Below are 27,534 nucleotides of genomic sequence, written 5' to 3' on the forward strand. Positions count from 1 at the left end.
GAAGATAGGATATTAGACTAGATGGACCACTCGCATGATCCAGCATGGCAATATTGTGTTCCTCTGTTATTTCCTTATTATAATGGCATATTTCTAATGGTAGAACACTAAAATCCTGTCTTGAGTTGGATCCATTGAAAATTATGTGCACTCAGTGGAGTATTTTAGCGAAAACCTGAAATCTCTTCCTGCAAGATATGCATGAGGGAATAATAGCCAGCATTCATATTAAACATATTGTAAAAAAACATGTTTGCACATGACAGCCTAGCATTTCAAAATACAAAGTATGAAAGCTAAAGCATCCCAATATACCCATGAAAATGTTGCCTTAATATAGATGGGGAAAATGTAATAGAATGAGATTGCTGTATGATTATTTGCAGATTGACTGTCTTCCTGGCAGGATTAATTAAATAGAAAAAATGTGGGACTCCACAGGAATGAGGCACAGTCCTGCCAACTGCAATTTTTAACTGAAATAATGGTCCCACAGTAAAATACATATTTTTAATTTATGGGAGATCCTAGTTGTTTTTGTGATTTTTGTAATTGCATTGACTTACGTTGACCTCTTGAACATACAATAAATATCAAACTTGCGTACCTAAACAAGTGGTCTGATTTTCAGAGGTGTGGGTCTGAAAATCCAGTTTCAATTTACTGTAGTGTGAAATATGCTTGAGTAGCACACTTCAAAATGAGATCACTTATTTAAGTGTGTAAATAGAGACTTAAGGTGTTTAGATTTAGACACCCAAATTTGAAAACTTTGGCTAGAATGCTTACAAGTAGTAACTGTAAATGTAAATAGGATGGGAGTGCATGTTGCCCTTGTCTGGACAATTTGAGGATGATTAGGGGGCTGGAGCACATGACTTATGAGGAGAGGCTGAGGGAACTGGGATTGTTTAGTCTGCAGAAGAGAAGAATGAGGGGGGATTTTAAGCCTAAGGCATCCATGGAACCAGGGGGAGCCAGCATACGTAAATGCAACTCCTGGAGTCCCTCTCAGACTAGTAAGCCCTATAAGGGTGGAGTGAGGTGAAAGGGTAAAGATACCTCCCTGCTTTGTTCAGAAGAGGTACTTTTCCATTAAAGGGAAAATTATGTACACTGGTGGCACAGACGGACACTTGGATCTATTCCTGGCTGCTGTCCTCAATCCTAGAATCATAGAATCTCAGGGTGGGAAGGGACCTCAGGAGGTCATCTAGTCCAACCCCCTGCTCAAAGCAGGACCAAACCCAACTAAATCATCCCAGCCAGGGGTTTGTCAAGCCTGACCTTAAAAACCTCTAAGGAAGGAGATTCCACCACCTCCCTAGGTAACCCATTCCAGTTCTTCACCACCCTACTAGTGAAAAAGTTTTTCCTAATGTCCAACCTAAACCTCCCCCTCTGCAACTTGAGACCATTACTCCTTGTTCTGTCATCTTTTACCACTGAGAACAGTCTAGATCCATCCTCTTTGGAACCCCCTTTCAGGTAGTTGAAAGCAGCTATCAAATCCCCCCTCCTTCTTCTCTTCTGCAGGCTAAACAGTCTCAGTTCCCTCAGCCTCTTCTCATAAGTCATGTGCTCCAGCCCCCTAATCATTTTTGTTGCCCTCCGCTGGACTCTCTCCAATTTATCCCCATCCTTCTTGTAGTGTGGGGCCCAAAACTGGACACAGTACTCCAAATGAGGCCTCACCAGTGCTGAATAGAGGGGAATGATCACATCCCTCGATCTGCTGGAAATGCCCCTACTTATACAACCCAAAATGCCATTAGCCTTCTTGGCAACAAGGGCACACTGTTGACTCATATTCAGCTTTTCGTCCACCGTAACCCCTAGGTCCTTTTCTGCAGAACTGCTGCCCAGCCATTCGGTCCCTAGTCTGTAGCAGTGCATGGGATTCTTCCGTCCTAAGTGCAGGACTCTGCACTTGTCCTTGTTGAACCTCATCATATTTCTTTTGGCCCAATCCTCTAATTTGTCTAGGTCCCTCTGTATCCTATCCCTACCCTCCAGCGTATCAACCACTCCTCCCAGTTTAGTGTCATCTGCAAACTTGCTGAGGGTGCAGTCCACACCATCCTCCAGATCGTTAATGAAGATATTGCACAAAACCGGCCCCAGCACCGACCCTTGGGGCACTCCACTTGATACCGGCTGCCAACTAGACATGGAACCATTGATCACTACCCGTTGAGCCCGACCATCTAGCCAGTTTTCTATCCACCTTACCGTCCATTCATCCAGCCCATACTTCTTTAACTTGCTGGCAAGAATACTGTGGGAGACTGTATCAAAGGCTTTGCTAAAGTCCAGAAATAGCACATCCACTGCTTTCCCCTTTCTCCTTCCCTCTACCCTTCAGACAACCATAGCCAATACCAGGACCTGCTTTGGTGAGTGGTTGTGGCTCTCAACCTCCTGGTGGAGGTCCAGGATGCACAAAACGAGGATGCACAAAACCAGTTCCAGGAAGTTCTGCAACTGCTGGGACTCTCCCAGACTGTCCTCCCTATCCACAAGGCCATCCTCCAACTGGCCCAAGCAGTCTGGCACACCCCAGCTTCCAGTGCCCCTACTACGAAGTGTGCTGAACGCTGCTACTTCATCTGATTTAAGGGTACAGACTTCCTGTTTACCCCATCCACCACCCAATTCACTTGTGATCCATGCAGCGACTGAATGCTTCCGCCAGCAACACCTCAAGGTCACCCCCCCTCAGGGGCGCCGGAACGGGGGGGCCAAAGCTGGCAGCTGGGGAGCCACGGACCCTCCATCTGCCCAGAGTGGGGGGACCCAAGAGCAGCCCCCAGATTGTGTCCCCTCCCTCAGGACCCCCACCCAGGGCAGGTGGCAGGTCTGTGGCTCTCCATTGCTGCCTGGGCTGCTCTTACCATAGCCCGGCTTCAAAGCCTCGCCCCCCCCTCCCAGCCGGAGCTGGGTCGGCATAAGAGATGCACTGGCAGCTATGGGGAGTCATGACCCTTCACCTGTCCTGGGTGGGGAATGGGTCAGGGGCTGCTCTCGGGGGCCCCCTATCCCAGGCAGGTGGAGGAACACGAGCTCCCTGGTCCCACTCTGGCTTCCGGCTTGGCCAGGAGCAGGCTTTCAGGGGAATGGGGAGGGGCAGGGTGGCGAAGAAATTGGACCTTCTGGGGGGGCAAAGTTTATTCCTCTGTGGGCCTCCAGTTCTGCATTGCCACTTACTAGGCCTTTTGGCAAAATACAATTTCCTTTCCTACCTGAAGCTGGTGGAGTTTCAGGCTTTCCTCCTGGCAGAGAAGCAGCAAGATTTCCAGATGCGGCTGGATGAGGGCAAGCTGGTTGCCAAGGTGGCTCTCTAAGCTGCAGTCGATGCCACTGACACTGCATCCCACACTCTAGTGACCGGTGTCATGCTCTGCCAGGATTCCTAGCTCCAATTCTCTAGCTTCCCTACGTAGGTCCAGACCACTCTTGAGGGTCTTCCCTCTTTAGTGACAAGACAGACAAATTCCTCCACTCTTTCAAGGATTCCCATGCCACTTTGCAGTTGCTTGGTATTTACCCCGGCTACGACCCGCAGGCAACAAAGATTGTTTCCATGCCACCTACCAGCCCTACTTTCAATGTCCCCGGGAGCAATCTCACTGTGGTCTGCACATCCAACAACCCTGCTATTTTGCCTCTGCCACTTCTGCTGCCTCGGCTCCCTCATACCGTCTGTTCAAACAGCTGTTTTGACTCTTCCCTTAAGACCTGCGAACCTCTTCCTACCTCTCCCACAGTGACTCAGATCATCTTTGTGGGCCATCTTGCCTGGCTCGCCCACAATTGGGGCAAGATTACCACCTATTGATGGGTGATGGACATCATCCACTGGGGTACTTGATAGAGTTCCTCTGGTTTTCCCTCATCCACCCCTTGGTGGCCATGGGAATCCTTCCCACCAGAACTTCCTCTGAGATGAAGTGGACACCCTCCTTCAGAAGGGCACCATAGAATTAATTCCTCGCCATTACTGTGGTTGTGGGTTCTATTCCCCTTATTTCCTTGTGCTGAAGAAGGCGGGTAGCCGTTGTCCACTTCTGGACCTCCGGTTGCTGAACATGGTCACGCTTCCTCTCATTCGCCCATCCCTCTCTTCTCAAGCCTGGTTCATGACTCTCAATATGAAGGATGCCTATTTCCATGTTGACATCCACCCAGCTCATCAGAAGTTCCTCCGTTTCACAGTGGCACATTCTTATGACCAGTTTCGGGTCCTTCCCTTTGGTATTACCACTGCTCCCTGGGTGTTTGAAAAGGTCTTTGCTGTCATCGCAGCACATGCGTTGTCTTGGCCACTCCGTGTTTCCTGGACAATTGGCTCCTTGTTGTGCCGTCGTGCATCCATTTCCTCTCCTCTATCCAGACCCTCTGTGCTCTCCTTGCCGGCCTGGGCATCTGTGTCAGCAAGGACAAGTCAGTTTTCGTCCCTACCCGTATGCTCATGTTTATCAGCGCATGTCTGTATTTTCTTGAGGGCCGAGCCTTTTTTTTTGTGGGGGGAGGGATAGCTCAGTGGTTTGAGCATTGGCCTGCTAAACACAGGGTTGTGTGTTCAATCCTTAAGGGGGCCATTTAGGGATTTGGGGATTGGTCCTGCTTTGATCAGGGGGTTGGACTAGATGATCTCCTGAGGTCCCTGCCAACCCTAATAATCTATGATTCCTCCTGACAGACCATTTTGCTACCCTCACCTTTTTCATTGCGCAGCAACACCACAAACGGCATATGCATATCTGCCAGTGCCTTTCCCTCCTGGGCCACATGGCGGCCTGCATCTCCATAACACCTGCATATGCGCTGCCTACAACTGTGGCTCCAGTCAATCTGCAGGCTGCAGCTGGACCACTTGGGCAAGCTGGCTTCCCTCACATGAGGGACCACTTGGCCAGCACTCTGTTCGCTCCTCCCACTGCCCACACCAATCTTACCATGGATGCCTCCCTCGCTGGGTGAGATGTCATCTGGAGGGTCATATGGCACAGGGCCACTGGATTCTGCAAGAGGTGTGGGTGTACATCAACATGCTGGAATTGTGGGCTGCCCGGCTTTCCTGCTGGGTGTTCCTGCCCCTCATCAGATCCCGGCACATTCAGCTGCTGTCCGACAACATGACAGCAATTGTGTATATCAACAAGCAGGGCAGTGCCTGGTCCTCCTCCCTCTGTGCAGAGGCCATTCTCCTCTAGAACTGGTGCCTCAGGTATGGGTTCACCCTCCACACCATGCATCTCCCGGGGACCAACAACTCCCTGGTGGACACACTCAGCAGGTCCTTCTGTGTGAATCACTTGTGGGAGCTCCATGACCTCACACTTTGCTCAGTCTCTTTCCAGTGGGGCATGCTGCACTGGGACGACTTTGTGACTGCTGCAAACCAAAAACTTCCCCTCTTCTGCTCCAGAGGAAGCCTTGGGCTGGGCTCTCAAGGCGATGCCTTTCTCCTGCCCTCAACCACCAAACTACGCTATGCCTTCCCGCCCATTCTCCTGCTCCTGCAAGTCCTGAGCACGGTGTGGCAGGACCGCATGATGGTCATTCTGATAGCCCCCTCCTGGCCTTGTCAGTATTGTTTCACTGATCTCTTCCACCTTTCTGCTCACACCCCGATCTGCCTTCCCCTCCTGCTGGATCTCTTCACACAGGTGTAAAGTTGTCTGTGGCACTCCAACCCAAAGCTGCTCCTTCTTATGGCTTTGTATTTGCATGGGGTTTGTGTGTAGGCAGAGCATGTTCCATACCCATGCACAACATCCTCACACACAGCAGACAGCAGTCTACCAGAGCCTGCTACCAAGCAAAATGGTGACATTTCACTGCCTGGGTGCACTGCCACCACTACCCTCTGAACTACATCTCTATTTCCATCCTCCTGGAGTACCTTCTCCACCTTCAGATGTCGGGCCTTGCCCCCTCTGCCGTGTGTGTCCACCTGGTGGTGCTGAGTGCCTCCCTCCCCCACCCCATTGACGGCTCCTTGGTCTTCACTCACCCGACCATTGCCCTCCTCCTGCATGGCATACTCAATGCCTTCCCATCGGTGTGGAATCCTACCCACTCTTTGGACCTGAATCTCATCCTATCTGCCCTCCCTAAGCTGCCCTTTGAACCTCTCGCAACTTGCTCTCTTGCTCAGCTCTCCATGAAGGTGATCTTCTTAGTGGCCATCACCTCAACAGACAGTTTAGCAAGTTGGAGGCCATGATGGCTGACCCACCCTTTACTGTCTTCCACAAAGACAAAGTCTCCCTGTGCCTGCACCCCAAATTTCTCTGCAAAGTGGCCTCTCCGTTCTACCTCAAGCAGTGCATCCACCTTCCGATCTTCTACCCCAAAGCGCACATCTCCCCCAGAGCGAAAATGCTGCATTCTCTCAATGTCCGCCAGGCACTGGCCTTTTATCTCCAGTGGACCCACGTCTTCCGTGTCTCACCCAGGCTCTTCCTCACCGAACACTGCCGGGGCCAGGCCCTCTCCTCCAAGTACCCTCTCTCACGTTTCTCTGCCTCCAGGTGTCAATGGTCCACTCCACGCGGGCACATTCTGCCACGTCTGCCTTCCTCGTGGACATTTCATGGCAGGAAATTTGTAAAGCGGACACGTGGGCCTCTGTCCACGCCTTTACCACTCGCTATGCCATCACTGCAGCAGTGATGGTGGATTCAGCAGTTGGCTGTGCCATTCTACAGACTAACTTCTTGTGAGTCCTTCCACCCATCTCCATGCTGAACACTGTTCGCTACTCACCCATGTCTGGAATCCATATAGGGACCATCACTCGAAGAAGAAGAAGAAGTTATTTATTGTAATTGAAGGTTCTTCAAGATGTGTGGGCTGTTCCTATTTGGATTCCAATATCTGCCTTCCATCCCCTCTGCTGTGGGCTCCATTGCATGCTGGTAAGAGGGACCTGTAATAGTGCTGACCTGGACAGCCTTTTAAAGCCTTGGACATGGCACACGTCCGATGCATGTGCGGATCAACGGACACTACTACAAACAGCTCTGGCGCGTGGTGTGTGTTCGCAGACATGTCTGGAATCCAAATAGGGACCACACATCTCAAAAGACCTCACATCTGAAAGGACCTCCAGTTACAGTAAGTAACCTCCTCTTATTTTTTTAAACTACTTGTGAGTAATAAAGTATGTGTGTGTGCTGAAAGTTACTTTTTTAAAAGACAAAGGAACAAGGAGCTGAAAACTTTGACTTACATTCCCTCATCATTATTATTCTGAACTAAGCCAAAATGTTCAATTGTATAAAAATAATGGTGATAAATAAAATGTGCAATTCAGTAAAAGAGCTTTTCATAAAGAAAAATCAGATTTGAAATCATATCTGAACAGTTACTTGCACCCACAATAATTTATTTTATTTTAGAGCCGGGAACTGAAGAAATTAAAAAACTACTTTTACTCTTACTTGGCTGCGCAGTTCAGGTAAGTATATTACACAATTTGTTTTTTAATACAGCAGTAACTGAAATCAGGAAATTCCAACAGTTTTAATGTTGCTTTAACAATATTAAGGTGGTAACATTGCAAATTCTGTATATTTTATGGTATAAATAAATAACAAAGTATCTTTGTCTTAATGTATTATGGTTTACATTTAGTAAGACAAATTGGAATGCTTAATATGACACAGAAACAGCATGAATGAGTTAATATTGTTGGAGTAACCTTAATTTTTAGCATTTCTCGTTGTTTTATTAACATTAATTAGTTTTATTTAGTTTTCTTGGTGTTCTAAAGTAAAAAGTGCATTATATTTCCCTCTTTCATAAAATTGGTTTAACTACCAACCCATAATTTTACTTTAGAAGAAAAAGTGTTATAAAATATTCTTTTAAAAGAAAATATTTGCATCTAAGATGCCTATTTGTGTGCTTGATTTTAGTTCAGTTCAAATTAAATAACTGAACTCCCTTATGCATTCCCTATAATCAAAATTTCTAATGCAAATTATAGAAAGTGTGTATCTTTAACAATTTTAGGGCCAAATTATGAACCCTTTAATCCTATTGATAAATATTTACTTACACAAGTAATCCCATTAGAATGACCATACTGCGTCAGACCAAAGGTCCATCTGCTTCAGAGGGAATGAACAGAACAGGTAATCATCAGTCCCAGCTTCTGGCAAACCGAGGCTAGGGACACCATCCCTTCCCATCCTGGCTAATAACCACTGATAGACCGATTCTCCCTGAATTTATCTAATTGACTTCAATGGGATTACTTACTTGAGTAATTGTTCACCAGTGGGAATAAAGCGTTCAGAGTGGTGGCCTTAAATAAATAATGGAAATGAAACTGACCTTTAATGTGCACATTAGAATTACATGCAAGGTCTGGGTTTACCCAACTGGTGTGGATATGACAGGACATTGACTAGCAAAGTATAAAATAATGAGCAAAATAAGATGTAGGTGAAATTCTGTTGTACATTTAAGATATAATAGTAATGGAATAACACATTTTCATAGGATAACAGTCACTTGATGTTTGTTTTGATATCTGTGAAATAAGGCCCAGCTTTTCACCCTGGCTCTAACCAGGCCTCCATTTTGGCATTGTAACCCACAAATCAGGATTAGGGCCTTAAAATTCTCAATTATCTTTGCTGCGTGTGCTAAATTGTGCTCATACAGTAACTCCTTGCTTAATGTTGTAGTTATGTTCCTGAAAAATTCTACTTTAAGTGAAATGATGTTAAGCGAATCCAATTTCCCCATAAGAATTAATGTAAATGGAGGGTTAGGTTCCAGGGAAAGTTTTTTCGCCAGACAAAAGACAATTTAGATAGATAGATAGATAGATACCCGTACACACACAGAGTATAAGTTTTAAACAATTTAATACTGTACACGGCAATGATGATTGTGAAGCTTGATTGAGGTGGTGAAGTCAGAGGGTGGAATATTTCCCAGGGAATGCCTTACTGCTAAATGATGAACTAGCACTCGGCTGAGCCCTCAAGAGTTAACATGGTGTTATCTTAGCCTCACACTCTATAAAGCAGCAGGAATGGAGGGAGGGGAGACAGCATGGCAGAGAGAGACAGACACACAGTGTGTGAGAGAGCGAGAGAGACGCGCATTGCCCCTTTAAGTACACTGACCCTACTCTAAGTACACTGCCTTTCTAAGTAGATCAGAAAGTTGAGACAGCAGCTGCTACCTGCAAGGTCCCTCCATTCTGAGCCCTGTCCTGTCCCCTTCCCCCCCCACTCCCATGGAGATGCGGGAGCGGGGTGAGGGAGACATTCTGACATTAGCCTTCCTCCTCCCCCCTCTGCCCCCCAGCAAGCAGAAGGTTCTCTGGAGCAGCACATGGCAGGGGGTGGAGGGACAGCTGAACTGCCCGGCAATTGATAGCCTGCTGGGCAGCTGTCGCACAGGGAACTCAGGGGAGCCAGGGAGCTGATGCGGGGGCAGCTGGCCCACCGTGGTTCCAAGCCCCCCACCAGCTAGCTCCAACGGGCTGCTCTTTCTGTAAGCAGTGGACAAAGCAGGCGGTTGCCAAATAGCATTATAAGGAAGCACTGCACAACTTTAAACAAGCATGTTCTCTAATTGATCAGCAACATAACAACGAAACAACATTATGTGACTTTAAGTGAGGAGTTACTGTAATTATTTGTACCTGCATAAATAAAGGCTAGGGTTGGAAAGTCTGACATGAACTGTAAAGGTAAAGCTGAACTAAATTAGTATCAGTTAATTATCTGGTACAAATATCATAGTATCAAGGTGAATCTGAGATAGTCATTTTCAGATTAGGAGACACGGATCATATGATGATGATGATCTGTAACACATTTTTATTAGGGATATCAATTAAAAAATTAATTGTGATTAATGGTGCGATTGATCCCGTTGTGAAACAGTAATAGAATACCATTTATTTAAATATTTTTGAATGTTTTATACATTTTCAAATATATTGTTTTCAATTACAACACAGAATACAAAATGGACAGTGCTCACTTCATATTTATTTTTTATTACAAATATTTGAACTTTAAAAAAACTAAAGAAATAGTACTTTTCAATTCCCCCTTTACAAGTACTGTAATGCAAGTTATCATGAAAGTTGAACTTACAATGTAGAATGTAAAAAAACCTACATTCAAAAATAAAAAAATATAAATCTTTAAAGCCTACAAATCCACTCAGTCCTACTTCTTTTTCAGCCAATCGCTCAGAGAAACAAGTTTGTTTACATTTGCAGGCGATAATGCCACCTGCTTCTTGTTTACAGTGTCATTTGAAAGTGAGAACAGGCATTCTCATGGCACTATTGTAGCTGGCATTGCAAGATATTTACGTGACAGATACTAAAGATTCATATGTCGCTTCATGCTTCAACCACCATTCCAGAGGACATATGTCTATGCTGATGACAGGTTCTGCTCGATAATGATTCAAAGCAGTGCAGACCAGTGCATGTTCATTTTCATCATCTAAGTCAGATGCCACCAGCAGACGATTGATTTTCTTTTTTGATGGTTCGGGTTCTGTAATTTCTGCATTGGATTGTTGCACTTTTAAAACTTCTGAAAACATGCTCCACACCTCATCCCTCTCAGATTTTGGAAGGCACTTCAGATTCTTAAACCTTGAGTTGAGAGCTGTGTCTATCCTTAGAAATCTCACGTTGGTATCTTCTTTGCAATTTGTCATATCTGCAGTGAAAGTGTTCTTAAAATGAACAACATACAATCACAGAAGATTAGGGTTGGAAAAGACCTAAGGAGGTCATCTAGTCCAACCCCCTGCTCAAAGCAGGAACAACCCCAACTAAATCATCCCAGCCAGGGCTTTGTCAACCTGGGCCTTAAAAACCTCTCCCTAGGTAACCCATTCCAGTGCTTCACCACCCTCCTATTGAAATAGTTTTTCCTAATATCCAACCTAGACCTCCCCCACTGCATCTTGAGACCATTGCTCCTTGTTCTGTCATCTGCCACCACTGAGAACAGCCTAGCTTCATCCTCTTTGGAACCCTCCTTCAAATAGTTGAAGGCTACTATCAAATCCCCCCTCACTCTTCTCTTTTGCAGACTGAATAAGCCCAGTTCCCTCAGCCTCTCCTCAAAAGTCATGTGCCCCAGTCCCCTAATCGTTTTTGTTGCTTTCCGCTGGACTCTCTCCAATTTGTCCACATCCTTTCTGTAGTGGGGGGCCCAAAACTGGATGCAGTACTCCAGATGTGGACTCACCAGTGCCTAATAGAGGGGAATAATCACTTCCCTCAATCTGCTGGCAACGCTCCTACTAAAGGAGCCCAATATGCCATTAGCCTTCTTGGCAACAAGGGCACACTGTGTTGACTCATATCCCGCTTTTCATCCACTATAATCCCCAGGTCCTTTTCTGCAGACACAACATGAGTTGAGTCATCATCCGAGACTGCTATAACATGAAATATATGGCAGAATGTGGGTAAAACAGAGCAGGAGATATACAGTTCTCCCCCAAGGAATTCAGTCATGAATTTAATTAACACATTTATTTTAAAGAGCATCATCAGCATGGAAGCATGTCCTCTGGAATGGTGGCTGAAGCATGAAGGAGCATACAAATGTTTAGTGTATCTGGTATGTAAATACCTTTCAATGCTTGCTACAAAAGTGCCATGCGAACCCCTGTTCTCACTTTCAGGTGACATTGTAACTAAGAAGCGGGCAGCGTTATCTGCCATAAATGTAAAGAAACTTGTTTGTCTTAACGGTTGGCTGAACCGAGTGGACTTGTAGACAGCTCTAAAGTTTTACACTGTATTGTTTTTGAGTGCAGTTATGTCACAAAAAAATTCTACATTTGTAAGGTGTATTTTCATGATAAAGAGATTGCAGTACAGTACTTGTTTGAGATTAATTGAAAAATACTATCTTAGAGGACTTATTCCTTCACCTTCCCACTTCCCTGGTCCTTCTCGCATGAACAGAGAGCAACAATACCCGAAGTCCGAAGGTGCAAACAATTCGATGTTTATTGGGCTGAACTTGCAGCAAGCTTAAATCCAAGTTCCTTTTTCCTTATTTTCAAATCCCAACTTACTTCCTGTTTGCCCCTAATTTATATAGTAATATTCTCAGCTATACCTTAACCAATCATTTTACTGAAATTTACCTAACCAATCCTAACATACTGTAACATGATTCGCTAACTAATTATATCCCACCACCTTACTTAGTTTACACCTAGCTAAAAGAATTATACAGCAGACAGAAACAATCACAGAACCAGATAGAACAGGGCAAGATTAGAAAGGCAAAGGCACAAAATGAGCTCAAATTAGCTATGGGAATAAAGGGGAAACAAGAAGACTTTTTATCAATACATTAGAAGCAAGAGGAAGACCAAGGACTAGGTAGGCCCACTGCTCAGTGAGGAGGGAGAAACAGTAACAGGAAACTTGGAAATGTCAGAGATGCTCAATGACTTCTTTGTTTCGGTCTTCACTGAGAAGTCTGAAGGAATGCCTAACATAGTGAATGCTAATGGGAAGGTTTAGAAGATAAAATAAAAAAAGAACCAGTTAAAAATCACTTAGAAAAGTTAGATGCCTGCAAGTCACCAAGGCCTAATGAAAGACATCCTAGAATACTCAAGGAGCTAATAGTGGAGGTATCTGAGCCTCTAGCTGTTATCTTTGGAAAATCATGGGAGACAGGAGATATTCCAGAAGACTGGAAAAGGGCAAATATAGTGCCCATCTATAAAAAGGGAAATAAAAACAACCCAGGAAACTACAGACCAGTTAGTTTAACTTCTGTGCCAGGGAAGATAATGGAGCAAGTAATTAAGGAAATCATCTGCAAACACTTGGAATGTGGTAAGGTGATAGGGAATAGCCAGCATGGATTTGTAAAGAACAAATCGTGTCAAACCAGTCTGATAGCTTTCTTTGATAGGATAACGAGTCTTGTGGATAAGGGAGAAGCGGTGGATGTGGTATACCTAGACTTTAGTAAGGCATTTGATACGGTCTCGCATGATATTCTTATCGATAAACTAGGCAAATATAATTTATATGGGGCTACTATAAGGTGGGTGCATAACTGGCTGGATAACTGTACTCAGAGAGTAGTTTTTAATGGTTCCCAATCCTGCTGGAAAGGTATAACAAGTGGTGTTCCGCAGGGGTCTGTTTTGGGACCGGCTCTGTTCAATATCTTCATCAACGACTTAGATATTGGCATAGAAAGTATGCTTATTAAGTTTGCAGATGATACCAAACTGAGAGGGATTGCAACTGCGTTGGAGGACAGGGTCATAATTCAAAATGATCTGGACAAATTGGAGAAATGGTCTGAGGTAAACAGGATGAAGTTTAACAAAGACAAATGCAAAGTGCTCCACTTAGGAAGGAACAATCAGTTTCACATATAAAAAATGGGAAGAGACTGTCTAGGAAGGAGTACGGCAGAAAGGGATCTAGGGGTTATAGTGGACCACAAGCTAAATATGACTCAACAGTGTGATGCTGTTGCAAAAAAAGCAAACGTGATTCTGGGATGCATTAACAAGTGTGTTGTGAGCAAGACACGAGAAGTCATTCTTCCGCTCTACTCTGCGCTGGTTAGGCCTCAACTGGAGTATTGTGTCCAGTTCTGGGCACCGCATTCCGGAGAAGAGCAACAAGAATGATTAAAGGTCTTGAGAACATGACCTATGAAGGAAGGCTGAAAGAATTGGGTTTGTTTAGTTTGGAAAAGAGAAGACTGAGAGGGGACATGATAGCAGTTTTCAGGTATCTAAAAGGGTGTCATAAGGAGGAGGGAGAAAACTTGTTCACCTTAGCCTCTAAGGATAGAACAAGAAGCAGTGGGCTTAAACTGCAGCAAGGGAGGTTTAGGTTGGACATTAGGAAATACTTCCTAACTGTCAGGGTGGCTAAACACTGGAATAAATTGCCTAGGGAGGTTGTGGAATCTCCATCTCTGGAGATATTTAAGAGTAGGTTAGATAAATGTCTATCAGGGATGGTCTAGACAGTATTTGGTCCTGCCATGAGGGCAGGGTACTGGACTCGATGACCTCTCGAGGTCCCTTCCAGTCCTAGAATCTATGAATCTATGCAGTAGGGGGCCTACCTGCAAGTCTCAGGGTTGCCCTACGAGGTCCAACAAACAATTCAGGACCTCCTGTTTGAAGGTGAGACTCTGTTTTCAGAGAAGATGGACAAACGGGTCCACAGCGTAAAAGATTCCCGAGTTACCCTCACATCCTTGGGCTTTCATACTCCCACCACACAGCGTAGACAGTTCCACCCACAACCTCCTCAAAGGTTTCAGCAGCAGAACTGCCAGGACAATTCTTGGAGGAGGAACCGGAGCGGCAGGCAAAGGCAACATCCCTCCGTTAATCAAGGCCAGCCCAAACTGCTCTCTGGCCCTAAACCAGCCTTTTGAAGGTGCGGTTGAGGATGGCGCACCATATCAGATCAGATCCCTAGTCATCAGTCAAAATTTCCACTTCTTGTAAGCTTCTTTTTTGAGTTTAAGCTCACCAAAGATTTCACTGTTAAGCGAAGCTGGTTGCCTGCCATATTCTTTCTGCACTTCGAGATGGTTTGTTCCTGCACCCTCAATAAGGCTTCTTTAAAATACAGCCAACTCTCCTGGACTCCTTACCCCCTCGGATTAGCCTCCCAGGGGATCCTGCCCATCAGTTCCCTAAAGGAGTCAAAGTCTGCTTTTCTGAAGTTCAAGGTTCGTATTTTACTACTCTCCTTTCTTCCTTTTGTCAGGATCCTGAACTCAACCATCTCATGGTCACTGCTGCCTGGGTTGTCACCCACTTCTACTTCCCCTACCAATTCTTCCCTGTTTGTAATCAGCAGGTCAAGAGGAGCACGGCTCCTAGTCGGTTCCTCCAGCACTTGTACCAGGAAGTTGTCCCCAACACTCTCCAAAAACTTCCTGGATTGTCTGCATTGCTTTATTGCTCTCCCAGCAGATGTCAAGTTGATTGAAGTTCCTCATTAGAACCAGGGCCTGTGATCTGGAAACTTCGGTTAGTTGTCCAAAGAAAACCTCATCTACCTCATCCTTCTGATCCGGTGGTCTGTAGCACACGCCCACCACGCCATCACCCTTGTTGCTCTTGCCTCTACATTTAACCCAAAGACTCTTAACAAACTTTTCTCCAGTTTCAAACTGGAGCTCTGAGCAATCATATCGCTCTCTTACATACAATGCAACTCCTCCACCTTTCTTCCCATACCTGTCCTTCCTGAACAGTTCCTTGATTGTGCCAGGACTTCCAATTCTTCCTGCTTGTTTCCCAAGCTTCTTGCATTTGTGTACATGCACCTAGGGGCTAGTCTACACTTACCAGCCGGGTCGACGCGGTGAGTTCGACTTCTCGGAGTTCGAACTATCGCGTCTAATGTGGACGCGATAGTTCGAACTCCGGAAGCACCGCGGTCGACTCCGGTACTCTACCACTGCAAACGGCGGTGGCGGAGTCGACCTTGGAGCCGCGGACTTCAATTCCGCGGCGTCTGGATGGGTGAGTAGTTCGAACTAGGGTACTTCGAATTCAGCTACGCTATTCACGTAGCTGAATTTGCGTACCCTAGTTCGACCCCGCTTCTTAGTGTGGACCAGCCCTGAGATAACTAGCCGATTGCCCTACTTTCTCAATATGAATCAGGAGGCTTCCCATCTTGTACTCTCCTCCTTGTGTTTCCTCCGGGTATCCCACTCCCCCACTTATCTCTGGGCTTAGTCACTATTCCAATTAGTGTTCCAGGCTTCCCATTATAGTGGGCCCAAGAAGGTTGGGTCTGGTTTGTCTAGTACATTGTGGGGAGGGCTTACTACATTACTTATGGGTTATAATTAGTGGCTGTTCTCTAGGGGGTTGTGCCCCCCTTTGATCGTTTCCGTATGCAACTTAACAGAAATACAGTTAACAATACACCAGCTGCTATGATAATCCATAGCAACACCGAGAATCTTGACTACTGCATTATGGTCCAATATCCTGGCCACCACCAAAAACACTGCTTCGCCTCCTTTGATAGGGTTAAAATTTGACCGCCATCCTGGTGTGTGTGTTGTAAGTGTGTCCAACTGTTGGCGCTTGCATGGCTCTTGTCCATATCGTGTGTCCATTGAATATCCACAGTGAAATTTGGTATTGTCCAAACCAATTCAACTACTTGGTACGGCATAGGGTAGTAGGTGTTGGTTCGATTGTCTACAGCGATTAAGTCCACTGATCCATTGGTGCACCATAGTCCAGGTGACAGTGTATAGAAGTTCATAATTTGGTCATATACTGGAAGGATTTTGCCTCCTAGTGTTATATTGCAGGATTGCATACATTCCCCAACAGAATACACTGTACCCCATATACGTTACCCCTAAATGCCCCCCCTTTGCAATAGGCCATTGATCCTGCTCTTCCATAGTCATAGGAGGGGGGCACATCCATATTCCTCCTCTGGATATACAACTTCTTAATGTGATGACAGTCCAAATTACCCCATCCCCCCCCCCTATTTCCTAGTGGCTCCCAACACACTCCTCCTTCCCTAGTTACTCCCATAGGGTTCAAGGGGACCACCTTATTTGCATTTCCTTCCCATGGTATCATAGTAACAATTACACAAGAACTCTCCCCACAGGTCGGGGATGTTATTTTCCAGGTAGAATGGTGTGTTTTTGCAATTGTGGATAAATATGGGCTAGCCTCCTAATTTAATACTGATGGCCATTGTTCTTACCAAGCATCTTTCATAATATCCATTAACACTATTAACTGAGCATTTTGAATACCTACACACACTTCTCCCCATGTTAATCTTCTGAAGCCATCCCCCACCCCATGTCACCAGGTCTCCTGCCCAATGAGTTAACCACAAGTTTACTGCTGTCCTCCACCTCTGGCAACTGCTGATAGTTGGTGTGCCATTAATTTGTTGTTGAAATTTCACATTTTGGCTTACTAATTGTTTGGTTACCCACTCGTCCTCCAGATTCCATGTACCCAGCATAGTGTTCCCTGCTGCCCACAAACCTCTTTTCTGACAACGATTCCAGGTGTGTCCCCTCACCCACCATTTGAATTGTTGTTTCAATCCTTTTATATACATACTACAGTTAGGATGAATTTGGTCCACCCACCATTCCTTGGGGCGTACTACCCATGTAATAGAGTTGCACGTTAAGAAATGCTGGCTGCATCCGCTCCCACAATGGCTCCCATACATTTGCTCGTCGGGGAATATTCTTGGCTCCAGGCTGTGGCCACTTTAAATTTGGATTCTTCAACTTGGTGTCCATATCACCTGTAGGGTTACATTCTGTAAAATGGTTAACTCATCATACACCCAGCGTCCAGAGGGATTTTACACCTAATGTAATATGTACATAACAATCACGCCTTTGGGGATTATCTTCCATGGAAGTACCATTGTGGTTACATATGGTAACATCACACCCTAAATGTGGCACCCTATTTTCCCAAGAGGGTTCATTTGCTCCAGGAGACCAGAGGGTTATGTTCTTTGGACCCTCTGTAACAAACTACATAGCTGGGTAACTGTTTTCCACCAGTGATTTCCCCAGGAATTGAAATTACGGGGGGTGTTCGAATTTACAGGGGGGTGTCAGGACCAATGAGATATATAAAAGAGATGAATAAAGTAAATGTTTTGTTAGGATGATGCAAATTTAACATAAGAATAATGGAAGTTACACCAAAACACATAACAGGTCTAGATTTCTAAAAAAATATAAATTAAAAAAAAAAGTATTTAATTTAAATTGACTTTTGAAAAGTAAGCCATCATGGGATAAGAGGGAAGTCCTGTCATGGATCGGTAACTGGTTAAAAGATGGGAAACAAAGGGTAGGAATAAATTATCAGTTTTCAGAATGGAGAGAGGTAAATAGTGGTATCCCTGAGGAGTTGATACTGGGACCATTACTGTTCAACATACTCATAAATGATCTGGAAAAAAGTGAGGTGGCAAAATTTGCAGATGATACAAAACTATTCAAGATAATTAAGCCCCAGGCAGACTGCAAAGAGTTACAAAGGGATCTCACAAAACTGGGTGACTGGGCAACAAAAATGGCAGATGAAATTCAGTGTTGATAAATGCAAAGTAATGCACATTGGAAAACAATCTCAACAAAATGAAGGAGTCTGAATTAGCTGTTAACACTCAAGAAAGAGATCTTGGAGTCATTGTGGATAGTCCTCTGAAAACATCTACTCAATGTGCAGTCAATGATTCCCAGCATTCTGTTTGCTTTTTAAAAAAGAACAGGAGTGCTTGTGGCACCTTAGAGACTAACAAATTTATTTGAGCATAAGCTTTCGTGGGCTACAGTCCACTTCATCGGATGTAGCCCACGAAAGCTTATGCTCAAATAAATTTGTTTAGTCTTTAAGGTGCTACAAGTACTCCTGTTCTTTTTGCAAATACAGACTAACACGGCTGCTACTCTGAAACCTTTGCTTTTTAAAGAAAGGGATAGATAATAAGACAGAAAATACCATATTGCCTCTATATAAATCTGTGGTATGTGTACACCTTGAATACTGTGTGCAGATCTGGTCACCCCATCCCAAAAAAGATATACTGGAAATGGAAAAGGTACAGAGATGGGCAACTAAAATGATTAGGAGTATGAAACAGGAGGAGAAATTAAAATGACTTTAGGTTAGAAAAGAGACGACTAAGGGGGGATATGATAGAGGTCTATAAAATCTTGACTGGTGTGAAGAAAGTGAAAAAGGAAGTGTTATTTAATCCTTCACATAACACAAGAACTAGCAGTCACCCAATGAAATTAATAGGCAGCAGGTTTTTGTTTTTTGTTTTTTTTTAAAAAGGAAGTACTTCTTCATACAACATAAAGTCAACCCGTGGAACTCTTTGCCAGGGGATGCTGTGAAGACCAAAACTATAACAGGATTAAAAAAAGAACTAGATAAATTCCTGGAGAATAGGTCCATCAGTAGCCAGGATAGAGAGGGATGCAACACCAAGCTCTGAGTGTCCCTAGCCTGTTTGCCAGAAGCTGGGAATGGGCGACAGGGGATGGATCACTTGATGATTACCTGTTCTGTTCATTCCCTCTGGGGCACCTGGCCTTGACCACTGTCGGAAGAGAGGATACTGGGCTATATGCACCATTGGTCTGACCCAGTATGACCATTCTTATGTAAAAATTAATTATAATAATAAAAATGTTTAGTACAGAAACTTCCCAACATAATGACCTCTAAAGATAGCAACAATGTGAGATAACAACCTTGGCAAATAATGCATTTTAAAAATCTTGGCCTATTAGGAAACATATTTATGTAAGTTTCCATTCCTAGTCACAAATTGAGCATTCTGGAGCAAAGTCACTAAAATATAGTCCAAGAAACACATGTTTCTTTAACGTGCCCCTCACTTTTCACTCCACCACACCTGACTCACTGGTGTTGTCTTTGGTCAGTGGAGACTCAGAGTTCAGAGGTGCTTTCATGTGAGTACACCTCCCAGGTGGGGGGGGCAAGAAAGCACCTTGCTCATTCCTCCAGCTGCTCACTGTTCACTCTGGCCACGGCTGTTCATTGTGCCACTGTTCACTCCACCACTCTCTTGCCAATGGCCCTGTGCAGTCACCTTCTGCTGCCACCTGCCACTATGACCTCTGCGAGTTGGTCTCTTGAGGTTCCACCAGCTCTCAGTGATTTCAGCTGAGCTCTTAGTGGGGGAACCTTGCTGTGAGTGCAGTCTGGGCCATCTCTTCCACAGAAACACTGTCCCCACAGGAACACTGCTCCCACAGCAGGATTAAGCACTTAGACCTGATTATCAGTGATTTTAGCTGCAGTGGTCACTTAACAGAACAAAAGGCTATCTATGGAGCCTAATCAGCTCTGTCTTTAAATAGTGGAGAGGAACAGGTCCCCAGCATCTCTCTTGATGCCCTCAATCATCACAGGCTAAGTACAGTTCTGCTGCCCTTTACCCATAGAATAAGAACAACATTTCATTCCCCCACCCCCGCATTCAAATGATTTGTAACCCAACCCCAGCCAAAATCTATCACTTGGTCAACACAGCTCTGTTTGCTGGATACCTAGGTAGATTAGGTGTGAATGTAAATATAATCTAGTCCTGAAGCCTTTCCCCCCAGCTCATCATTAGCTGTCAGGGAGAGCTCATTTAGACTTTGCTTACAAATCATCATTTGAAATCATTAGGTTGGCCAACATCACCGAAATGAATGCACTGACATTGTCATAAAAAACAGCTGTATAAGGAAGCTAGTTCATACTTTTCAAATCTATTATACTTTCAGATACACGTATTTTATCATACACTGTATATGCTTTTAAAGTGTGTATTAATGTTTCAATTTCAATTCAGATTTCCAAACAGTCACTAAGTTGGCATGATTCAGAGTAGCAGCCATGTTAGGCCTTGTCTACACTACAAGACTATTTCGAATCTACTTAAGTCAAATTTGTGGATTCGACCTTATGAAGTCGAATTTGTGTATCCACACTAAATACACTAATTCGAACTTCTGAGTCCACATTAACGGGGCCGGCGTCGACTTTGGAAGCGGTGCACTGTGGGAAGCTATCCCACAGTTCCCGCAGTCCCCGCTGCCCATTGGAATGCTGGGTAGAGCTCGCAATGCCTGCTGGGTGAAAAAATGTGTCGAGGGTGGTTTTGGGTTACTGTCGTCATTGAACCGTCAATCACGCCCTCCCTCCCTGAAAGCGCCGGCGGGAAATCTGTTTGCGCCCTTGTCTGGTTGGTTACAGCGCGGACGCCACAGCACTGCGAGCATGGAGCCCGCTGCGATCATCGCTGCACTTATGGCCGTTGTCAACTCCTCGCACCTTATCGTCCACCTCTGCAACAGTCAGCTGCTGAGACACCGGGCGAGGAGGCTCCGGCAGCGCGGTGAGGAGAGTGGCACAGACCTCTCAGAAAGCAGGGTACGCCGCGCAGTGGAGATCATGGTGGCAATGGGTCACGTACATGGTGTGGAACGGCGATTCTGGGCCCGGGAAACAAGCACAGACTGGTGGGACCGCATAGTGCTGCAGGTCTGGGATGACACAGAGTGGCTGCGAAACTTCAGGATGCGTAAGGGCACTTTCCTTGAACTGTGTGACTTGCTGTCCCCTGCCCTGAAGCGCCAGGACACACGCATGCGAGCAGCCCTGAGTGTGCATAAGCGAGTGGCCATTGCTCTCTGGAAACTAGCAACGCCAGACAGCTACCGGTCAGTAGCGAACCACTTTGGCGTGGGCAAATCTACCGTGGGGATTGCTGTCATTCAAGTAGCCCACGCAATCGTTGAGCAACTGCTCTCAAAGGTAGTGACTCGGAAATGTCCAGGTCATCATAGATGGCTTCGCCGCGATGGGATTTCCAAACTGCGGTGGGGCTATAGATGGGACTCACATCCCTATCCTGGCACCAGCCCACCAGGCCAGCGAGTACATTAAGCGAAAGGGCTACTTTTCAATGGTGCTGCAAGCTGTGGTGGACCATAGGGGACGTTTTACCAACATCAACGTCGGGTGGGCGGGCAAGGTTCATGACGTGCGTGTGTTCAGGAACTCTGGTCTGTTTAGACGCCTCCAGGCAGGTACTTTCTTCCCGGACCACAAAATAACGGTTGGGGATGTGCAGATGCCTACAGTGATCCTCGGGGACCCGGCCTACCCGCTAATGCCCTGGCTCATGAAGCCCTATACAGGCGCCTTGGACAGTGAGAAGGAACTCTTCAACTACAGGCTGAGCAAGTGCAGAATGGTGGTGGAGTGTGCTTTCGGACGTCTCAAGGGGAGATGGCGGAGCTTACTGACTCGCTCGGACATCAGCGAAAAGAATATCCCCGTAGTTATTGCTGCTTGCTGTGTGCTCCACAATCTCTGTGAGAGCAAGGGCAAGACCTTTTTGGCCGCTTGGGAGGTTGAGGCAAATCACCTGGCTGCTGTTTACGATCAGCCAGACACCCGTGCCGAGAGAATATCCCAGCGGGAAGCGATGTGCATCAGGGAGGCTTTGAAAGCGAGTTTCCTCGCAGAGCAGGGTAACCTGTGACTGTCCACTTGATTTTAAGAGAGCCTGATCATGGGCCTGTGTCTGTATGTGTCGAGTTAGATCTGAGCTCACAAACCCGGTTCTCCAAGTTTCCCCCACTTCCAAAGCACGTTTTAAAACTAATGAAATGTTACAGTAATTAATAATAAATCTTTCGTTGACTTTGCATTTCTGTTTCTTGGTTGAAACATGGAAGCATTCTGTGCTGGGTTCGGTGTGCACTGATGTACAGACCGCTTGTCCAAAACAGGACGGACAGCCTCCTGCTCCTACATAGGTCTGTGGGGTGGGGGACGGTTTACGGTGGTTGTGCATGTGGGGGGGTTTGCAGGAATGGGTGGGTTTGCAGGAAGGGGCGAGGGGTGCCGTCTTTGGATAGGGGTTTACATGACGGCTGTGGGCTGTGGGTTTGGGCGTTGGAAGGGGTGAGGGGTGTGGGGGAAGGGTGAGTATCTGCCCCTGGATGAGGGCTCTTTTTGGGGCTCAGGGCACCGGGGAGGATCGTGGCTACGGTCGAAGTGCATGTCAAGGGAAGCCTGCCTTTACATTCGGGGATGGCAGGCACCAGGACCCTGGACAAGCATACACATCAACGAAAGACCCGGGGCAGCATACACCACACAGACTGACCCTGGTGCCTAGTGACTGCAGTCTGTGTGTGCCCTGCAGTTGACCCTGCACCCAAGTCTGTACCATGGTACTGTGGGCTATGCACTGCAATTACAATTCCCCCACACACACAGAAAGTCTTCTGACACGAGAAACGTGACGGAAACAGTGAGTAACACCAAACCGCTTTTAATAATGTAGTACACAGTGGGGGGTTTAAACTTGGAGTTGGGACTGGGTGATGCTGTAAGGAAAGAACTTGTACAAATTTACAGCGCGAGAGGTGTCTCGAACATTAGCGCTCTGCTGCGGTGCAGTGACAGTTCTCACGGCCCCTACCGCCCCTCCTTCTTGTAACTTTGGGTGAGGGGGGGACAGGACTTCTTGGCGTTGGAGGGCGGTTGCAGATGCACTGCAGGGGGGCTCTCTCCTCCTGCCTGCGGTCCTGCAGAACATCTACAAGGCGCCGGAGCGTGTCCGTTTGCTCCCTCATTAGACCAAGCAGCGTTTGAGTCGCCTGCTGGTCTTCCTGCCGCCACCTATCCTCCCGTTCCATGTGTGTGCGATGCTGCTGACACAGGGTCTCCCTCCACTGTCTCTGCTCTGCCGCCTCCGCTCTGGAGCAGGCCATCAGTTCCTGGAACATGTCGTCCCTAGTCTTTTTCTTTCGCCTTCTAATCTGAGCCAGCCTCTGCGAGGGGGATGCCGGGGCAGTCCGGGAAAGAGCCGAAGCTGTGTGATGCGAAAAAGTAGGTGATTTCCTTGAACACATACATGTTTGCCAACAGTGAACACAGTCTAGTCAGTTTCAGTTAACAAGACCAAAGAGGGCACCAAGTCTCAGGAGATCTCAGAACTAGTCCGAGATTTCGGAATACGCTCTCATTGGCGGCGCCATTGCACTGAGAGCGCATGCGAGGAAAGACAGCTGCATCCTCTTGCACAAAGTCCTGGTAAGCCTTACAGTACATACTGCTTATCAGTTAGTGGTTAGCTGTGCTCTCCTGCTAAAGGCAATGTGCAAAGCAGAAAGGATGAGCCTTTTGCAGCCCCTCCCGCCAGTGCACGGGAACGATCAATGGATGCTTGTTCTCTGTGGCCTCTCGCACGTGGCTGTTAGGCGAGGGTCATTGTTATGCAACCTAATTTTAAACCATTAACAATAGTAACACTACACTAATTGCCCTACTTAGATGCAGTATTTGCAGAACGAGATCACCCTGAGGCGGGTCACTCGTGCCCAGAAAGACAGGATGTTACGGGACGCACTGCACAGACCAGGACCATATGCAGCAATGCTAGTAGAGGCGATGATTCCTCTCTATATTCGGATGTCCTGGCGTGGAAGAGTCTGCTTCCATGGAGCGCCCAACAAGGCACCTCTTCCGACGAACCTCATGCGGAGGCTTTGCGAGGAACTGAATGACACCTTCGTGGAATTGTCGCTAGAGGATTATTATTCTATCCCCATTTGTGTGGACCTTCTTTTCATATAGTTTAATATTTAGAATTTTGTAAATACTGTTTCTATTTTTTCTATAACAATGTTATAAAAAATAAATGTTTATACGTGTGTAGCACTTACCGCCTGATCCTTCCTCTGATTCCGAGTCCGGGTTAACGGCAGGGGAGGGTTGGTAGGGGATCTCTGTGAGGGTGATGAAGAGATCCTGGCTGTCAGGGAAAGCGGGAGTGTGTTCGCTGTCGCCTGCGCCGTCCTCAAAAGACCCTTCCTCATCTTCCCCATCGGCGAACATTGAGGAGGAACTGTCCTGGTACACTATTCCGTCCTCGGAGTCCACTGTCACTAGTGGGGCAGTTGTGGCAGACCCACCTAGAATGGCATGCAGTGCCTCGTAGAAGCGGCATGTCTGGGGCTGTGCTCCGGAGCGTCCGTTTGCCGCTCTGACTTTTTGATACGCTTGTCTTAGGTCCTTGACTTTCACGCGGCACTGCATCGCATCCCGGCTGTATCCTTTCTCTTTCATGGCTTTAGAGACCTTTTCGAAGGTCTTCGCGTTCCGCTTGCTGGAGCGCAGCTCCGAGAGCACAGACTCCTCACCCCACACAGCGATCAGATCCATGACTTCCCGGTCAGTCCATGCTGGGGACCTCTTTCTATTCTGGGATTGCCCGGACTCCTCTGCTGGAGAGCTCTGCATCGTTGCAGGTGCTGCGGAGCTCGCCCCGATGTGCAACCAGGACGTCAGATTCAAACTGCCCAGACAGGAAAATGAATTCAAATTTTCGCGGGTCATTTCCTGTGTGGCTGGCCAGAGAATCCAAGCTCGGACTGCTGTCCAGAGCGTCAACAGAGTGGTGCAGTGTGGGATAGCTCCCGGAGCTACTAAGTTCGATTAGCATCCACACCAAGCCTAATTCGAGCTAGCCATGTCGAATTTAGCGTTACTCCACCTGCCGGGGTGGAGTACCAAATTCGAACTAAAGAGCCCTCTAGTTCGAATTAAATGGCTTCCTGGTGTGGACGGTTGAGCGGTTAGTTCGAATTAACGCTGATAAATTCGAATTAAAGTCCTAGTGTAGACCAGGCCTTAGTGTGTATCCACAAAAAGAACAGGAGTACTTATGGCACCTTAGAAACTAACAAATGTATTTGAGCATAAGCTTTTGTGGGCTACAGCCCACTTCTTCGGATGAATATAATGGAACATACAGCAAGAAGATATTTATACATACAGAGAACATGAAAAGGTGGGGGTTGCCCAACCGGCTCTTAAGAGGCTAATTAATTAAGATGTGCTATTGTCAGCAGGAGAAAAAAGAACTTTTATAGTGATAATCAAGACAGCCCATTTAAGACAGTTTGACAAGAAGGTGTGAGGATACTTAACATGGGGAAATAGATTCAATGTGTGTAATGGCTCAGCCATTCCCAGTCTCTATTTAAGCCTAAGTTGATTGTATCTAGTTTGCATATTAATTCAAGTTCAGCAGTTTCTCCTTGGAGTCTGTTTTTGAAGCGTTTCTGTTGCAAAATTGCCACCTTTAAATCTGTTACTGAATGGCCAGAGAGGTTGAAATGTTCTCCTACTGGTTTTTGAATGTTATGATTCCTTATGTCAGATTTGTGTCCATTTATTCTTTTGCGTAGAGACTGTCCGGTTTGGCCAATGTACATGGCAGAGGGGCATTCCTGGCACATGATGGTATATATCACGTTGGTAGATGTGCAGGTGAACGAGCCCCTTATGGCGTGGCTGATGTGATTGCGTCCTATTATGGTGTAACTTGAATGGATATGTGGACAGAGTTGGCATCGGGCTTTGTTGCAAGGATAGGTTCCTGGGTCAGTGTTTTTGTTCTGTGGTGTGTGGCTGCTGGTGAGTATTTGCTTCAGGTTGGGGGGCTGTCTGTAAGAGAGGACAGGCCTGTCTCCCAAGATCTGGGAGAGTGAGGGATCGTCTTTCAGGATAGGTTGTAGATCTTTGATGATGCGCTGGAGAGGTTTCAGTTGGGGGATGAAGGTAACGGCTAGTGGCGTTCTGTTATTTTCTATGTTGGGCCTGTCCTGTAGTAGGTGACTTCGGGGTACTCTTCTGGCTCTGTCAATCTGTTTTTTCACTGCAACAGGTTGGTATTGTAGATTTAAGAATGCTTGATAAAGATCTTGTAGGTGTTTGTCTCTGTCTGAGGGATTGGAGCAAATGCAGTTGTATCTTAGAGCTTGGCTGTAGACAATGGATCATGTGGTGTGTCCTGGATGGAAGCTGGAGGCATGTAGGTAAGTATAGCAGTCAATAGGTTTCTGGTATAGGGTGGTGTTTATGTGACCATCGCTTATTAGCACAGTAGTGTCAAGGAAACGGACCGCTTGTGTGGATTGGTCTAGGCTGAAGTTGATGGTGGGATGGAAATTGTTGAAATAATGGTGGAATTCCTCAAGGGCTTCTTTTCCATGGGTCCAGATGATGAAGATGTCATCAGTGTCGCGCAAGTAGAGTAGGGGCGTTAGGAGATGAGAGCTAAGGAAGCGTTGTTTTAAGTCAGCCATAAAAATGTTGGCATACTGTGGGGCCATGCGGGTACCCATAGCAGTGCCACTGACTTGAAGGTATATATTGTCCCCAAATGTGAAATAGTTGTGGGTGAGGACAAAGTCACAAAGTTCAGCCACCAGGTTTATGTAACTAGTTCACAAAACTGGGGGGAGGGGGTGTTGGGGAAATTCAAGGGGGGGTGTAGGGAAATCACTGTTTTCCACTATCATTAATCATGGCAGCACCCAGGGAGTACCATGCAATATTTCCTGATAAATTTGATATTCTCCACCAGGTTGGGATTCCCCCATCTAATCCATAAACCATATACTGACACTGCCAAATTCCTGTTGAAGTATTAGTGGTACATCTTTCTATGGTGAGATTCTCATAGTCTTCATTAGCTTTATTACCACAGGCTGCATGTGTTGCCTCCTTTTGACACTTCACATTGTGGGATCTGAATAGAATTTGTAAATGTGACAATTGTGATTAGCAGTAGTAATTGTTCTATCCAGGGCCTGGGTATTTTCATCCTTTTCTCCTTTTGAATTACCCTTTAATACACACACAACAAAATTTACACGTCAACTTTCCCAGTCCCCTGTTTGTACCTTTTTATTTTTGTGCAGTGAACCCACTCCTGTCCTCCATTCTCTGTACCCAGTAATAGCAGACTGGACCCTAATTGGTCAAGGACAAGATAGGGGCCCTTCCATTTAGGAGCTGGGAATGGATGGTGTTGACCTGAAATCTTGTACATCACTAGATCTCCTACCATGGATAGATCACGATCCC

The 27,534-nt window shown here is 46.1% G+C and overlaps 1 protein-coding gene across 16 annotated transcripts in view; it reads left to right on the forward strand.

Moving 5' to 3' along the window:
• The window catches only part of CCDC88A (coiled-coil domain containing 88A), a 374,196-nt gene that overhangs the window by 102,643 nt on the left and 244,019 nt on the right, over positions 1-27,534 (forward strand). For all 16 annotated transcript variants that reach the window (XM_039529475.1, XM_039529472.1, XM_039529474.1 and 13 more), the window contains one exon: positions 7,410-7,468. In XM_039529475.1, coding sequence (XP_039385409.1) covers positions 7,410-7,468 — 59 coding nt within the window. The remainder of the gene's footprint in view (positions 1-7,409; positions 7,469-27,534) is intronic.

The sequence above is a fragment of the Mauremys reevesii genome, linkage group 3 (assembly GCF_016161935.1).
Source record: "Mauremys reevesii isolate NIE-2019 linkage group 3, ASM1616193v1, whole genome shotgun sequence".
Lineage (NCBI taxonomy): Eukaryota > Metazoa > Chordata > Testudines > Geoemydidae > Mauremys > Mauremys reevesii.